This window comes from Mixophyes fleayi, chromosome 5 (assembly GCF_038048845.1).
Source record: "Mixophyes fleayi isolate aMixFle1 chromosome 5, aMixFle1.hap1, whole genome shotgun sequence".
In the NCBI taxonomy this organism is placed as follows: Eukaryota; Metazoa; Chordata; class Amphibia; order Anura; family Limnodynastidae; genus Mixophyes; species Mixophyes fleayi.
In genome coordinates this window covers 45,484,960-45,504,005 of record NC_134406.1, presented here as the reverse complement: position 1 = coordinate 45,504,005, position 19,046 = coordinate 45,484,960, and the positions used below count along the sequence as shown (strand labels likewise).

The following is a 19,046-nucleotide window of genomic DNA, read 5'->3' as shown; positions in this document are numbered from 1 at the left end:
ATGTTTGGTGACATGATACAATGTTATTGGAACTATACAATGTTTGGTGACATGATACAATGTTAGTGGAACTATACAATGTTTGGTGAAAATACACACGGTTTAGTGGAATTGTATAATGTTTGGTGAAAATATACAATGTGGTGAAATTCTATTATATATATGGCGATAGTATACAATTTAAGGTGAACTTATAGCATAATGGGTAAAAGTATAGTACGTTTGGTGATATAATACAATGGAATTATACAGTGTTTGGTGAAAGCATATTATATCGAAATATGCAATCTTTCTTAAATTCCCGTCACATTGTTCTACAAGTAGCTATCAATAGAAGCCAATAATACATCAGATTTTTCATGTCTTTATATTTATTGATGAAAAATAGAAAATGAGAATTGTACCTAAAGAAGGATAGATAGATAGATAGATAGATAGATAGATAGATAGATAGATAGATAGGATATAGATAGATAGATAGATAGATAGATAGATAGATAGATAGATAGATAGATATGAGATAGATGGATAGATAGATAGATAGATAGATAGATATGAGATAGAAGGATAGATAGGAGATAGATAGATAGATAGATAGATAAGAGATAGATATATATGAGATAGATGGATAGATAGATAGTTAGATAGATAGATAGATAGATAGATAGATAGATATGAGATAGATGGATAGATAGATAGATAGATAGATAGATAGATAGATAGATAGATATGAGATAGAAGGATAGATAGGAGATAGATAGATAGATAAGAGATAGATATATATGAGATAGATGGATAGATAGATAGATAGATAGATAGATAGATAGATAGATAGATAGATAGATATGAGATAGATATGAGATAGATATGAGATAGATAGATAGATAGATAGATAGATAGATAGAAAGATAGATAGATGTGAGATAGATAGATATATAGATAGAAAGATAGATAGATATTATTTTAGTGTTCATAAATGGTTATCACCACTGTGAAATGTTATATGGTCTGGTCTGCCCTTAGGGACTTTTTTGGAGCGAAACACCTTTAATAAGTGTAATTATGAGATATTTTAAGTCAGGACTCAAAGTAATTGGAAAACAATTCTCAGGAGACAGAATCGCTTGTGGTGACTCTCAGATATGAACATACGTAAAGTTATACGGACACAAGTAACTCTCCACTTTCAATGGATCCTCCTAAATTCTGCATGAGCTGTAAGGTTACACTGGGACTACATACAAATCTCTGAGTCCATACTCACATCATGTTGGGTTCAATGTCCTACTTAGGTTCACCTCATAATGTTTTGACCAGACAAATACAAATACAGAGTTAGGATTGCAGTGTAGGCACAATACACACTACATCTGTCAATGAATGTTATTGCTGTTGGATTAAGAACATCAGGCTGTTAACTTAATTGTTGTTGCGGAATTAAATACAACAAATACATCTGTCTGCTAATTAAGTGCACGACCTACACTAGGTTAGTAAGGTGTTGTTATGAGTTAAGTACAATGTAGGCACTGTTAGGGTCTCTGTGCTGTAGTAAATGTTGTTGGGAGGGGTGCTATCCTTTCTGTTAGTAAAGCTAAGAACAGTAGGTAGAATACTACAGTATTGTTCTAAGTGCAGTACACATACCTTGAGATAGTTCATATATTGATGTTCTATAAAATACAGTCAATTAAATGTAGACACACAATTGTGCACTTGTAGACCTTAGATCAACTATAATGTCGTGAATCAAAAAAATACTTCACAATTACTTGGAGGTTGGAGTGAAAATACCCAATATTTGCATACTGTCAAAAGTATCAAATGTTTTACGATACATAAATTGGAATATGCACAATACATATATAGGGCTACTAATGTGTACTATTGATGTACAATACAAACATAGGGCTGGTATTTCAGTCACTGCTATTGCTATTGTTTTATGTATAGGACCTAAATTCATATACTAGTTATTGTGACGACATTGAAGGCAAAATAATATGTACTTTCGGGTACTGTTGCAATGAAAGAGTAAGCTATTGTCCTACTAGGTATGACGTAGACTGGACTTATAACATTATGCTTTTTACTAAGGCCAATGCACGCATTATACTAGTATCTTGGGATTTGGCAAATGAATATTATATTAAATAGTCCATTGTTTTATTAGTTATCATATATAGACTGCACTTATTTCTTTGGTCAATACAATAGTGAAACTTATGTGCATCGAGTAGAATAAATACAATAAGGATATTATTATTGTTATAGCATAGATTACACAATAGATTAGTGTTACAGGTAGTGTCTTATTGCATATATTAGTTTTGAATTAAGTGCATTGCGTTCAACGGACTGTTATTTTTATTTTTCTGATCTTATGGGGGATGGGGTCACGTCTTTATATTTTTTTACTTATCTCCAACATTCCACACGTCATAATGCTAGTGATACATTATTAATAATGCTGATAATTTAATTGACAGTTTCCTAATAAAATATAGCTACTTCCCACATAGTGATAAAAGTAAAATTTCCATCATTATATGGAGAAGAGAAGCATGCCTGCAAATAATGGGTTAAATAATTTAGAGATAATATATCAGCTGGTGATGACTTGGGGCAGCATAGCAAATATATATTGTTAGGTTATGACCTTGTTTTTTTAAATATAGTTAGCTATGGGAAACCCACCATGGAGATCAAACTGTGCTTCTTTCAGTCACTAGAGAGAGATGTCTTTCCACCTCCCCCAGCCCCAAACCCGCAGAGGCATCCTATTACTCCAGCTGTCAGGACTACGGATAGCCCCTAATTACTTGCGCTCACTGTTAAGTCAAATATAACATCCTCATCTGTGCACCCTGCACTACTGCCTGTGTATACTCTTGCTGGAACTGTCTGTCCTTTTCCCTTTAGGGTTGCAGCAACTAACCTGGGCGCTTGTTTTCTATAGTCAGAGGCTTTTCCCATGAATGCCTCTTGCATTCCTAATAAGATGCAGCCCGGGAACAGAGAGCTGGGGGCTCATGTGTACTAACAAAGAGAGCAGCAAGGTGCCTGTGACCTTCATCACTCTCCAGGATCCACTGTGCTCCCCAGGACATCCCAGTCCTGCCCTAATAAATGCCTAGACAGAGTTAGAGGATTCTCATCTGAACACCAACGTACCAGGTTCCTTTGAAATATTATAGACTCCTCTGTATAGATCCAGCCTAGAACACATGTTACCGGTAGGGGTTGAGGAGTGAGGTTGGAGGCCGCATCACCTGACAGTAATGTGGAGATGTACATGCCATGAGTATGGTAGATCTGGATCTATATGTTTAGCTTATTTCCACCGCCATTAACTAGAGATGAATCGTGAACATTTCTAGTCCAGCTTCAATGATTCACATCCAGGTCTAATTGTCTCCATGTCCTCTTGCACATCCATGTCTAATTGTCTCATGTATATCATTCATCATCATCATCACCATTTATTTATATAGCGCCACTAATTTCGCAGCGCTGTACAGAGAACTCATTCACATCATTCATCAGGAACCAAAGATATTCAAAAGATTCAGCATGCCATATCAAATCCTGATTCGGATCCATGATCTATCTATCGCAGATTTTTAGAAGGGAGGATCCCATTCCTTTAACTAGAATATTCATATTCTATGTTCATACTCTATTGTATAGCAAACATATAGTAAAGACATGTCTACAAATCTGTCCTGCAAAAGGGAGTCGTTGCAAGTGCTTATGCAGTGCTGGAAATGGCTGTGTGAAATCGATTTTCTTCATATTTTAATCAGTAAATCTGGCCTACTGGGCACCTGTACTCTGGGCTTGCCTATGGATTTCATAATAATACCATTGGGATGTACAGATTTACCATCCGGGTAGCTCCTCTGCTGATTGGTCCCAGATTTCATGAGAGTTTAGATTAACATAATTACCATTAGATATTAGCTAAAATCGGGTTTCTTTAGTAGCAACATCTTTACAGCCTCCTTTCCCAGTAGAAATGATAGAGAATTGCTGATAGAAAGGGGCAGTGATTGTGCACAATTACAAATACTTGAAGTGAAATAGACCAGAAGCAATGTAAGACTAACAGACTGCAGGCTGCCATATTTGGCTCAGTGCGTCTTATGCTTTTCATATGACTATTGTGTATACACTGGGTACTATACAAAAACATATTTAGAAGAGATTAGAGTTAACCATCAACTACACTAGTTAAATATCAAATTTAGTTCATGGCCTATATTTATTGACTTTAAAACGAAAGTTTTGCAACTCTTATACCAGCTTGAAAATGATCACTCATTAGTTTAAAAAAATATATTGATGCAGAATTTTTTATCGCAGAAACATTGTTTATATTCACAATGGGGGTGTTTATTCTTAGAAAAAAATTCTGCACAAATGTGGAATTAACTTGATTGCAAATCTGGGCGTTTAACATATGCACGTGGATAAGCCATACATATTGGCCTAGCAGGGGGTTGAGGTATATAGTGGCTAATACGACTCCTAGGCAAGCTGTGACTCTTCACTTGTGGTAGGCCTAGTAGTGCCAGCCTCTCTGCCAGCCTCTGACGGGAAGGGCATGTTTGGAATCTGTAGCGCCACCATAAATGAAGGGTAACAGATTTTGGATACTTACTAAGCTTTCCAGTTCGAGATTACCCATGCATGGTTTTAATCATATCCATACTGGTAATCGTTCTGCCTACCAATGTGAATATTATCATATATCATGAAAACAGTAAAATAACTGTCGAAACTCAGCGAATGTTGGAATTGTTATTAAATGTTGTCATTTAATATAAAATAGTAGCATTGTGGAACATGCGAGACTATTTGCAGATATTTCACGTACAAACGCAATTCACAAAGGCAACACATTGACAAAACTATTGTATGAGATGCTTTAGAACAATTTTATATGACTAATTTCAAAGCCATCATATATTTGGGATAGTGACGTGTTTTTGTACCCAGTAATCAGTAGGTCTTAGTCTGCATTGTATGTGTTATCGGTGATTGGAGAAATGAGACACTACTCCACATATATCATGCCAGAGGTTATCATTTGCTACTGACAAAGGCCATTGGAACGTGTGACCCACTCTCTAGGAATCTAAATCGAACCCAGAAAACATATTAGAAAAATGTATTATACTGAAAATGTGAATTTGATCAAAAGATAAGTTTCTATAAGGAATACAATATAAGGAGTAAATATAAAAGTACAGTGGTGGGAATGCATAGATTCTATATTGCTGTTCTCTGCTCCACTACATCTGCACTACACAGCTCAGTCCCTGCAATGAGTGGGTGACTGTGTATGCAGAATGAGTCCTGGGGTGTGATTGCGCTGTGTTTATTGTGGACCTTGCATGGAGTTTGGTGTTTGGCTCTGGCTAAGTCATGTGCTCATCTCACAACACAACTCTTCTTCCATTCACTGACCTTTTCTGACTTTCACAAACCCGAGATCGTTCAAGCAAACATCCAAATACCAGATTATTGTTTTATTCATAATCACTAAGTTATTTGGCTGAGGAGACTGCAGAATGTAACCCAGTCAGTGCCAGTCACGCTCTACTGAGAACAAATCTCCTTTTTATTTCTAAAGCTCCATATATTTTGCATTATCTTAAATACAATGGACTTATGAAATATTGCCAGATAAGGGTGGGATTTTCATACATATTATATAACTCCTCAATTATGTTCTTCTGTGGCATCATGATAAAGACCAGACATTGGTCCGAAACGTCAATATTTACTGTATACCACCAACACTGTGATTTCCACATGGATGACTGGATAGATAGATAGATAGATAGATAGATAGATAGATAGACAGATTGCTGTTCAGAAATATGACGCTTTGTAGTAGTGAAATGCAATTTGCCCTGTGTAATCTTCTTTGTATGATGATCTAATTTAATGTATTTTATTCATTTTTAACAGGATTAACTGGGGTTTTTACTTAGGCAAGATAAATACCCCCAAAAATACTGCAGCGAGTTCTTATTATAATCAGACAAAGATGTTAAGTAGCTGTGGTGAGTATTGATGTGTTACTTCACACAAATACATCACACACACACATACACCCTTACACACAAGCTATTTGAGCAGTTGCGTCCTAGGTTTTAAAGATGAGAAGGGGATCAGGAATGGGGGAGGAGAGATTGCTAGGAAAAAATGGGGGGGTGTAAGGGGAGTGGAATTATGCTTGTCAATTTACTACTCAGTATCAGAGTCATGTGACACTGGACTGCTCCACTATTGGCTGAAGGCACGTGTCTAGGATACCGGGCTCCCACGTCACTTGTGAGGCTCTATTAAAAATAAGAACAAAAATCCAGAGTGAAAGTATTTCAGGTCCAGTGAGTGCTTCCTTAATTATCCACAGTAAAGAGCCTTTTACAGAAGCACTTGGGGATTTATTTGCAAGAAAGAAAAAAAGGACAGATCTGCCTGGTGTATATTTATCGTTTTCTCTTTTTGTCCAGTGTGTGCATTGTATTCTCTATATATAAATATCCATTCTATGTTACTATATGCTCCGCACAACCATCCGCAGCTTTGAGGCATGCATGCTGTACAGACACTTGTCAGCTGTTACTGCTGGGATTTCTGAAGGATTTACCTCGTACTGCCCGGACGTGGAAGGAAGGAGTATGAGCCCGTCCTTGGGAAGAGGATGCTTTGGTTTGCAGAATTGAAGCAGTAACATCTAAGCTGCAAGGGGCTGGAGCCAGAGGAAGATACTCTGATCTCCTCACACTGACAGAGGGGAATTTGAATGTGTAGGTGACTGCAGGAGGAGGCAGCACAAAGGGTTAAAGCCAGAAGCAGCTTGTGGAATTACAGCATGGAAGAAAATGATCAGAACCACAGGGAAGTGGAGCAACAGCAGCAGCAGGAGTCAGGGGATGAGTCCAATCGGGGGATCCTGCCACTGCTTCAGGCTCCAGGGAACCATCAGCCCCATCACAGGATCACCAACTTCTTCATTGATAATATCCTGCGGCCGGAGTTCGGGAGGAGGAAGGAAGGTGCTACCCAGCAGGATGAGGTCTTCTCGGGCAGGGACATTGTGGCTCGCTCTGGGACAGAGCCCGGGCATCACAGAGGTAGTGCCACGGAGGGAGAAGGGGGATCCAAATCAATCACTGTCACGGGAGATAAGAAAAGTGAGGTGGGCATAGAAGGACCCCTGAAACCTAGAGGCTTGAGTGGAGACCATTCCTTGAGCTCAGACTCTGATAGTTCACAAGCCAGCTCCACCAATAACCAGCAGCCTATGCTTTGGCCAGCCTGGGTATACTGTACCAGGTACTCAGATAGACCTTCATCAGGTAAGACTGATAAGATGTGCGATTTCTGCTGGTATTTCCTCTTAAATTGTGGGATTACCATTTTCCATGCGCTATTTTGGAAGATATTCTAGTTCCTTATCCATCGGTTAAAAAGTTGCCATATTTCGGGATGCATAACTTTCGTTGAGGAGAATATAACATTTCTCTCCTTGTAGCCTGCTCTATAATATAATATACCATACAGTAATCCACTCATTTCGTGAAGCCCTTCTTATAGGAAATGTGATTAGGATATATTACAAAAATCTGTATACAGTAGCGAAATGCACCATTGGAAATAGCTAAGACCTTATTTCAGTTCCATGCTTTAATTAGACACAATTAGCTTCAGCTACTGACAATTACCCATATAAAATCTTTTGCATTTTAAACTAAAGATTATTTTGCCTCAATTTGTTCTACGTAATTGATTTGTTCTAGAATATTATACATGTAGAGGCTTCATAGACTATCAGTTCTCTTATTGAGAAAAAAAAGTATTATATCTATACACACTAAATTTTATATTCACATCTTGATATCCATTGTTCTCTTTCTGCCTGCCAGTGTTTATTTCCAAAAAAAGCAGATGGTACAGGCCAAAATAATTTATCTTTATTCTACTCTATTTTTATTACCTCAATGGGGGTATAAAAATACGTACCGATATTTATAAATACTATCTATTTAGGCATTATATATATAATTTCTTAACTGGTGCAATTTGGCTTCATGAAAATATTTAGCTTACTAGAAGACGCGCCCTTGAATTTATACTTTCATATTTTGATGCTACATTTAGTAGGACTAGCTATAGTATAGTATAAGTCTATATAGAGAATAAAATAAAAATGTATCTATAAAGAAAATATTTTTATTTTGTTTGGATAGGGGGCTTAGTATTGAAGTTTGATTTATTCACGTAAAAAAATCTGTAGCTGAAAAGAGGAGTTTTAGACTCCTTGTAGTATCCCCTATCTTTCTTTAGAATGGAATGGTCTAATAGTAGAATTATTTATGACCTGGGATTTTCCGTATACATAATAATATGTATATGTGATTTCAAAGGCAGTCGCTTTTAATCTGCGTATACGACATTTGCCACATACTTAATATAACACAAATACATTTGAGGCACCCTGCATTTAGATATAAGTATAGATGATGTGTACTAATAATATGTGATGCGATAAATCCATGCAAGCTTAATACATAAAAATAAATCTCTCTACATATGTATAATAAAATGACATTACATTTGAGCTTTGGACATGCTGTAGCTGATTAAGAACCTCTTGGCTTGCAGCGGCGCAGTTAGAGATACATTGGGCCCGCAGAATGTATACCATAGAGGTTTTGCTTGTACTATACATTGTGAGAGAGTGGATTAGATTTTTCCCAATGAAGTGCCGGATTCCAGCCCACGTGTCCCTGTTCTGATCTGTGGGTGAGGGAGGCTGAAGTGATGGAAGGTTGTAGTAAAAACACGTGTAGGGTTGTGCGTAAAAATACAGGATGGAGGGAGTGCGCAATCCAAAGCACATTAATCCGCGCAAAGAGGGAATGGTGAGGCGGTGTAACATGTAGCAACAGAAATCTGCAGACAGACTGTGCGCTGCTGAGGGGCATAGAACACACATAGGCAGTCACAGTGATGTGGTAATTGTGGGCATGATGGACAAGCGAGAGGGGCACGAGAGAGGTGGAAGGAGGGAGGGAGATGGAGATGAAAGAAAAATAAAGATGGGAAAATGGAGGAGGGAAAACGAGGACGCTGGGTAGAAGGACAAAAAGGATTAATGTCTATAACATACATGAAAAGAGCCAGGAAATACAGAATAACTCAGTGTAGCGTTAGGATGGAGGAATACAGTAAAACACTGGGTGCGTGTCTTGGTTGGAGACAGAGGGTGGGCCTGAGAAGGAACAAGGACAGGGACAGAGGGACGCTGAGAAAGAGGGGTAACAGGAACATGGAGATAGATTGAGAGCGATGTTTCTGGCATTGATTTGAGTCCCCAGCGATTCATACATGACAGTAACAACTCCCGATCTGTCCTTACTTTTGAAATTTTAAAGCAAACTCTACACTGCTTCCGATCCACAGGAAGAATTCGGAAATGAGAAATCAGATAGAAAAACAAATAATACACTAAAAAGTATGTCCTGAATATTATGGAGAGAGCCCCCTTCATTACACCCGCATGCATTTTATATCGTGTTTCATTATTAAAGAGATACGGAGGGCAAGTTGAAGCAAATAATTATCTTGCCTGAATGACTAATGTATATGTGGTGTTAATATTTCAAGTGCAGAGAGAGCTAGAGAGAGGGAAGTGTGGAGTTTGGAGGGGTGGGGGGCTAACTAGTGCCCAAAAACCCATATATGAGACTATCTCCTAAACATAATAAAATGACCGTGTGTTTCAGAAACAATATTCAATACTATATTTAAACACTACTGGTATAATCTGATCATTTCCAGTGTATAGCTTCTTATATCTGCGCAAATATATATGGTATTTATATATGGTATTGTCTACGGACACATTTGCAGTGAAAGGAGTAATTATACTTTTTAATATGTATCTCTTGAAAATAAGTCTTATATGTATGATCATGAGTGGAACAACAATATTAGAGAAACTAAAAGCAAAATAGAGACAGCAGTCAGATAATCTGCATGAAATAAACAAGGCCTCCCACAAATAACTTTTACTTGATATTTATTTTCCCTGTGGAATGGAGACTTTAATGGGAATAATAGAAAGGATTTACTGTAACGAGAAGCCGATACTAAACGCCTTTGTCGTCTGACCGTCTTGTCTAGGTCCAAGATCCCGTAAACCAAAGAAGAAGACGACAGTCACTAAGGAAGACAAGAGGCCCAGGACAGCGTTCACCGCGGAGCAGCTACAGAGGCTGAAAGCCGAATTTCAAACTAACAGGTATTTGACCGAGCAGAGAAGACAAAGTTTGGCTCAGGAACTGAATCTTAACGAATCTCAGATTAAAATCTGGTTTCAAAATAAGCGAGCTAAGATTAAAAAAGCGACAGGGGGGAAAAACTCCCTGGCAATACATTTGATGGCACAAGGACTATATAACCACTCCACCACTTCAAAGGACAGCAAATCAGACAGCGAATAAAAAGCGGTAGAGGGATGCAAAGTCTTACAATGCAATAATTTAAAAAATAAATAAATACACGAATTAAAACCAGTACAAAGTGACAAGGGCCAGTGTACAAACAATATACCAGCATTGTGCTTCGAAGTGTTATTGGGATAAATCCGCAATATTCTATGTAAATATAATTTACAGGCAAAACTAAATCCAAAATATCCGACTCTGAACTATTTTTGTTTTTTTATTTTTGTTTTTTTTGTTTTGATTTTGTTTTATGGAACAGATTCTATCTTTACCAATTATTTTCTGCTTAGGCTTTATTTTATACTAAGCGATGTTCTGGGTGTTGGACGTTGAGACAGTGAAGACATGAACAGCTCTGCTATAAGTCCAAAGATTTAACTGCTGCATTTTTCGCACTACTGTGAATTTAATAAATAGCTAATATTTGTCCTATGTTTTTATATTATAATTTTTCTGTGTGTGTTATCTTAAAATAAAAAAGCAGGAATCATGTTTTATTGCATTGTATTGAAACATGTACTTTACTTTTTCTTCAGAAAAATATGTTTATTAGTTGTGTAAAGAGTTGCAGAATATGATTTATTTATACATGGAGGGGTGAAATATAGTTTTGCACTTAGCCTTTTTTTTTTTACTTGTCCTGGATAGGAGAGGGTGGGGGTCTCCGCCTCAGTGCCAAGGATAGGAGGGAGGGGTGTCACTAAACAACTTGAGATATCTGCTATAAATATCATTGTTTCCCTGCTGCAATACTAGTTTTCTTCGTACGACAAAATGGCATCCAATCAGAGGGCAGATGCTACATTCTCCTTGCAGCATTCAAGGCCTACGCCCCGCCCCCTCATTACCCAGTCACTTCCCAAATACCCTCCCTTACCAATCCCATACAGCTTTTGTGACACTATGTCTGACACAAGCCTATGTCATAAACGCAGACTAGTGACTAGCGTAGAATTCAGTTGTGTACTGAATGCTGACATCCTCTCCCCATTGCAATATATACAAAACAAACGACAGCTGTAACAATATTTGAATGTTATTTGTGGCTATTTTTGTAATTCTAATACCAGGTTTGAAATATGTATACACCTGCATATACACTATATTGACGCATGTGATTGTGTTCTCTAATAGTGCCTACAGTGAAAGGCCCTTTGGGTGACCCAGATGGTAGAAACAAAAAGTGAACATATATACTGCAATTTTGCATAGTAAATGGATTTGGCAAACATTGCAGAGAATGATCTGATCATGAGAATGTTGTATAAATTGCGGACTGGTATATGATACATGCAAATAGGCATCAAATACTCCTTGCCCAACAGTTTATATATTTATATGGAATCCGTACAGGTTTGTTGTCTATTTAGCATTTAAGGTGTTAAACCCTTAAGATAGCGTTGAAGGAGTTTTCCCAGGGTGGGTTGGAGGGAAAAGCCCATGGGTTAAGAAATAAGAAATAGGTCCCAAACCATCATTTTTAATAATATTCCAATTGTTTTCCAATTTAGTAATTTTTCCATATTCGTCACAATCAACTACAAAAACAATGTAAATACAATATGTCACCATTAGTGTTTGGTCTGCACAGCTTATTCTTATTTTTACAATGTATTACAGTGTAAATAAAATGTCACACATTTTGATTAAACTTTTCTGCTATAGATTTTCTTTTTTTCTCTTCAATGATATTAAAGTTGAATGTTCAGTTATGAGAAATGACATGAAACTATTAATGTGTTTGTTAAACACTAATTCAGGATTGGTCACCACTAACGGGATGAATGTTTCTATTTGCCTTAAAATAACCTCTTCTTATGGTGTGCGTATATATCAGCATCTGCATATAACACTTTAAAGAATAACCCGTGTGGATGTTATGTTTTATTCTGCTAGTTGCTTTAGGGGTGGAATACAGCGCATTAATCACCAGAACTCAACTTTGGGTGTCAGTTTCTAAGTTTCAGTATGAGATATTTATACCTTTCTAAACTTTCAGTATCCCTGTTATTGAGATGACCTGGCGTTTGTAAAGATATCACTGAGTCTATTGTGTCTGTTCAGTCCTCCAAAATGCATCAAATAAACCATTTTATTATGTCCACGATGTGTTGTATTATATGTCGCACTAGGTAAAATAAACAAACAGCAAAATCAACAAACACATTTTAGTATGTATAAATAATAATAATAATAATAATAATAATAATAATAATAATAATAATAATAATTAAATTTAATGATAAACTCTTTGAAAAATACCAAGTATTTCTATGTCAATTATGCTTTTATTGAAATGATGGTTCAAACAGTGCATGTGATTGGTAAAAATAAATAAATCCGGAAACTGAGAGACCGTTTGGATGAATGCTACACGTTATATTTCTCATAGATGCCATCATAGTAGACTGCATACATGTTTCAAGTTCTCCTCAAGTGTAAAATATAACCACTTATGTGTTTTAATGTTATAATGCTTTGTTTTGTTTTTTTGCAATGTCAAACACAAATGATACAAATATTTGGCGATAGAGAGTTGTCATGTTGGGATAGAAATCTCAGCAACTGGGAAGCAGAAGCAAGTTAGAGAATTTTGGCCAAGGATTTTTGTAGCATGGGGAGACATTATTAACTTGTAATATTAAGGAAGATGAGCAGAAGAACAGAACAGCAGGTGAATTCACAATGTAGCATGTGCATTGAGTTTGAGTCCCCAGAAGGGATGTATATATCCTTTAAGCACAGAATGGGTTAATTAAGCATGCGGTGATGGCACATGTTACATATGCACCTCGGTAGGTAATTAAAACATAAACTTGACAGAGGAGGTGACCCGGTATAAGTCAATGAGTCATAATCAATAGCGAGTTCACATACTTTATTTAGAGTACATCAAAAGGATCCGACACCGAATTTCAAAGACCTAGTACCGCGAAGTATCAATCTGATACATTTGTAGACAAAAGGCTCAACAGTTATTGCGCTTAATAGTTCGATTTGTGATGTGTTGTATCTTATATTAATGTTTTTTTTATTAAACAGTGTGCACAAGGCGCTGCAAGCTCAGACATTTGATACGTTTATGTTCAGTTTACCGATTTCACTTCACAGCCAGCCGCAACGCGTTTCACCGCAACTTGTAAAGTGTGACGTAATAATGCCTGTTTGTGTCCAGACGTCTTCATTGCCCTGTAGTAAAGAGAACAATTTTAAATCGTGCATGAAATAATCAATATACATTGCAAAGTGCGTTCTAAGGGAATATATATATATATATATATATATATATATATATATATATATATATATATATATATATATATATATTAATTTATATACCTAGATATATTTTCCTTAGAACGCACATTGCAATGTATAGTGTAATGTGTTATACATATATGTGTGATATGTCTAGCTATATATATATATATATATATATATATATATATATATATATATATATATATATATATATAAATATATTTATATATATATATATATATATATATATATATATATATATATATATAGATATCGTCCGGGAAAATTCAGAAATGGGCTGTCTGCAGAACTAACCATGTTGTATGTCCTCCTGTTTTCTCATATGTGTTTTGTTTTTATTTTGCGTCTTGCAGTAATGACACAGTTGACCACTTCACAGCACTTGCTGTACTTTGGAAAACTGCAAAATATACAACTATGTAAAATCAGGGTGTGATGTAGGGTAGGATGTAACAAACACGGTAGAATATCTAAACTACAATGGGAAATACTCCAGCGAGAAAGCGCCCTTGGAAACAAAAGAGTCGATTTTTCTTCACATTGAAGAGGTAAAACTCCCCCATTCAGTCCCCAGCCCTCCGCACACTCATAGAATCACTCATGCATCAGTTCCCATGTAGAATAAACTAGAACTGAGTATTTGGGGATGGGACTGTAACCAATTGTTTGTTTGTAAATAAATAAATAAATAAATAAATATATAAGGCTACTGAGGACAGTGATTTTTGTACTACAGATATTCAGACACTGCCGAAGGAAAATTAGGGGGTATTTTGTACCGCTTGTCAATCGACTGCCACTTCCAGAAAAAGGGAGGGTGTGGAAGTAAGATCTGGTTGTACTGCAGTTTCTCATCTTCAGAAGTCAGTTTTCCCCTTGTCCACAGCATCCAGATCACTTTCCTGCCAACTCGCCCCCCCCCCTTCCCCCCTCCTCACCCAGAACGTCATCTAGTTTTTTGGCAAATTCTGCAAACTGTGTTGTGTGCATAGACACTGAGGCTATGTCCACAAGCTAGACTTGTCATTCTGTTCCCCTAAACAGGCTGTTCGCCCAGATATATACAAGCCTTAAATAACGCTGCTATTATTATTGTGTTGTCACTTTTTTCCCACTTCATATATTATACAAGGTTTGTATCACACGATCATCGTTTTTTTGGGTTAAATCCGTATATATGAGTTTAGTCAGTGAAGCATTGCAGCCTCTGGCAGGGAATAACATTCATAAAGTCTAGGTCCATGCTATCCTTCCTAATGTAATAACACATATTGCAGTCCACTACCACATAAAAGTCATTTGAAGATGTCACAAAATCTAAGAGAATTTTGTTGTAAATGTGCATCAATCTAAGCTGCATCTAAGATCTATCTGGTGGTTGGTTTAAGTACAGTGTTATGAAAGTTTATATAAATAGAGAGAACTAATTTTAATACATATTACTCAGGTAACTAAGCGATCAATGCTTATATGTGTGTGTAATATATATATATATATATATATATATATATATATATATATATATATATATATATATATATTACACACGCACACACAAACACACACACATACACATACACAGGTCTGAGTTGCATTCTATGCTCATGTGATGTACCACACAAAACTGCTGTGAATGGTTGGCAAATAGTGACCCCACAAGAGCCTGAAGTCCACGGCATATATTCTTAATTGTATATAAAATAAAAATGTTAAGTCAATCAGTTTCAGTTTCAGTTGCAAAAATCTACAACGAAATTTTAAAACAGAAATGTCTACAGCACTCAGAACATTTTTTTAATATTAGGGTAGACACAAGACACTAATGAGGACACTAATGATTTGGGTCTGTTAAAGGACACTAAGTGCCCCATTTATGAATTTAGTCGTGACAGCTTAAAATGATTAATATCAGCTTCCAAAGAAATTGTGTTAGGAAAAGAAACATTTGACGTTAGCTTGCACTGTTTTATAGGTTTACTCTTATAACAGCATAGATGCATGGTAGTCACTAGTTTCTGGTTTATACGAGTTTTATGTAAATATAAATCGGTTTTGCCTCTGTGTTAATTGGTTCCTCTTAATATATTAGTTGCTGTTAAAAGTTACCGGGATGTGTTAAATGGGACACATGCACAGTACTCGGTGTAATATTGTGCTACCTGTCACACGCACAGCACTCGGTGTAATATTGTGCTACCTGTCACATGCACAGCACTCAGTGTAATATTGTGCTACCTGTCACATGCACAGCACTGGGTGTAATATTGTGCTACCTGTCACATGTATAGGTGTAATATTGTGCTACCTGTCACATGTACAGCACTCGGTGTAATATTGTGCACCTGTCACATGCACAGCACTCAGTGTAATATTGTGCTACCTGTCACATGTATAGGTGTAATATTGTACTACCTGTCACATGTACAGCACTCGGTGTAATATTGTGCTACCTGTCACATGCACAGCACTGGGTGTAATATTGTGCTACCTGTCACATGCACAGCACTGGGTGTAATATTGTGCTACCTGTCACATGTATAGGTGTAATATTGTGCTACCTGTCACATGCACAGCACTCAGTGTAATATTGTGCTACCTGTCACATGCACAGCACTCGGTGTAATATTGTGCTACCTGTCACATGCACAGCACTCAGTGTAATATTGTGCTACCTGTCACATGCACAGCACTCGGTGTAATATTGTGCTACCTGTCACATGCACAGCACTGGGTGTAATATTGTGCTACCTGTCACATGTACAGCACTGGGTGTAATATTGTGCTACCTGTCACATGCACAGCACTCGGTGTAATATTGTGCTACCTGTCACATGCACAGCACTGGGTGTAATATTGTGCTACCTGTCACATGTACAGCACTGGGTGTAATATTGTGCTACCTGTCACATGCACAGCACTCAGTGTAATATTGTGCCACCTGTCACATGCACAGCACTGGGTGTAATATTGTGCTACCTGTCACATGTACAGCACTGGGTGTAATATTGTGCTACCTGTCACATGCACAGCACTCGGTGTAATATTGTGCTACCTGTCACATGCACAGCACTGGGTGTAATATTGTGCTACCTGTCACATGTACAGCACTGGGTGTAATATTGTGCTACCTGTCACATGCACAGCACTCAGTGTAATATTGTGCCACCTGTCACATGCACAGCACTGGGTGTAATATTGTGCTACCTGTCACATGTACAGCACTGGGTGTAATATTGTGCTACCTGTCACATGTACAGCACTGGGTGTAATATTGTGCTACCTGTCACATGTACAGCACTGGGTGTAATATTGTGCTACCTGTCACATGTACAGCACTGGGTGTAATATTGTGCTACCTGGCACAGGACTCGGTGTAATATTGTGCTACCTGTCACATTTACAGCACTCAGTGTAATATTGTGCTACCTGTCACATGCACAGCACTCGGTGTAATATAGTGCTACCTGTCACATGCACAGCACTGGGTGTAATATTGTGCTACCTGTCACATGCACAGGATTCGGTGTAATATAGTGCTACTGTCACATGTACAGCACTCGGTGTAATATTGTGCTACCTGTCACATACACAGCACTCTGTGTAATATTATGCTACCTGTCACATGCACAGCACTCGGTGTAATATTGTGCTACCTGTCACATGCACAGCACTGGGTGTAATATTGTGCTATCTGTCACATGTACAGCACTGGGTGTAATATTGTGCCACCTGTCACATGCACAGCACTCAGTGTAATATTGTGCTACCTGTCACATGCACAGCACTCGGTGTAATATTGTGCTACCTGTCACATGCACAGCACTCAGTGTAATATTGTGCTACCTGTCACATGTACAGCACTGGGTGTAATATTGTGCTACCTGTCACATGTACAGCACTGGGTGTAATATTGTGCTACCTGTCACATGTACAGCACTGGGTGTAATATTGTGCTACCTGTCACCAGTTTCTATGCAGAAAGTGGGAAACAGTGGAAAATTTCACACAATAGAGGTTGTCTGAAAGGACCTATTTCCCAGCATTGACCTGCTCTCCAGAACCCAGGCAGCTCATCTCCATTCCTATTCTGCCCAACTTGTATGTGGAAGTAACGCCCAACGGCCACTGACTTGATGAGCTGAATGAGAGAATAGCCTGTCTCACAGACACCCCATGCAGGCTGAATGGAGTCTGTGGCCACAAGACTGGGCTGAAGGTCAAAGCCTCTGTCACAGCTGCAGGTGCCTCATTTCCTCTCCCTTCATATATTTCCTGCTTCTCTACAGTCAGCCCAAGGGCTCATGAATTGTCCTTTCAATTCTGAGAACTACTAGTCAACTACTGACAATCTAATAAACACTGAAAATGTGCAAGTGGAACAAAAAAATAAATAAGAAAAATCAACCAGGGTCGGTAACTATGTTTCGGGTATATAGCTTCTAACATAATCGCCCAGCAATTATTTTTCATAGAGGTATTACATTAAACCCCTTATATATAACATCTGTATAACCCATGCGTGTTCAAATTGTTGAAATAAAAAACAAAGTTCAGTAACTGTACAAAGCAAAACAAACAAATAAAAACAAACCAAGTAACTCACTGTAAACAGATTTGGAAAAGTAATGCTAACTCTGAAACAAAGTTTATTTAAAGTGTATACACATTTGTAGTATGTTTTTATATCAGATATTGTAAACACTGTCACCTAAATAATGCTTGTATTTATTTCTATATGTTATCTAATGAACATGATCTCCCTTCTTCTACAATGGTATTTTTAGCTATAGTTTTGAAATGCTTCCTAGTCCAACCTGAATATAGAATGAAGCTGCCGGGCTTTGTGGCGGAAATATAATTAAAGTGGGTGAGAGATGTAAACGATGAAGAATAAGAATGACATCAGGCCAATTTCACACTTGGCACTCCAATAGTCGGGACCAAGCAGGACTCTTGCCATGCAACGCAGATCAAAGTGCATTGCCACTCCTAGAAAGGCAAAGGGGGAATTAAGTATGCTAATCCCCAGGACAAATATATTTTAATCTTGTTAAAATACAAGTTAATGCTGCAGCTCAGTGGCTGAACTTTGTCAGACTGTAGAGATCCAGTTGCACTGTTAACTCTGCATAAGGTAAGACATTCTCATTTAAAAGATACTGATACTGAATCGTCTGTGCATTCTTGTATCCATGCAGTCTGACTTTCCATAGAGGACGTTTGTTACATATTTTT

At 37.4% G+C, this 19,046-nt stretch overlaps 1 protein-coding gene across 1 annotated transcript; it reads left to right on the top strand.

Annotated features, from left to right (window-relative positions):
* Nucleotides 1-6,357: 6,357 nt before the first annotated feature.
* On the top strand, nt 6,358-12,631 carry EN2 (engrailed homeobox 2). The gene is made up of 2 exons (XM_075212131.1): nt 6,358-7,376; nt 10,207-12,631. The coding sequence occupies exons 1-2, from the start codon at nt 6,890-6,892 to the stop codon at nt 10,524-10,526; spliced, it is 807 nt and encodes a 268-aa protein (XP_075068232.1). The 5' UTR covers nt 6,358-6,889; the 3' UTR covers nt 10,527-12,631.
* The last annotated feature ends 6,415 nt before the right edge of the window (nt 12,632-19,046 follow it).

Coding starts and splice junctions, on each gene's coding strand:
- EN2 (XM_075212131.1), top strand. CDS start 6,890: ATGGAAGAAAATGATCAGAACCACAGGGAAGTGGAGCAACAGCAGCAG. Junction 7,377..10,206: donor CTCAGATAGACCTTCATCAG/GTAAGACTGATA, acceptor CGTCTTGTCTAG/GTCCAAGATCCCGTAAACCA.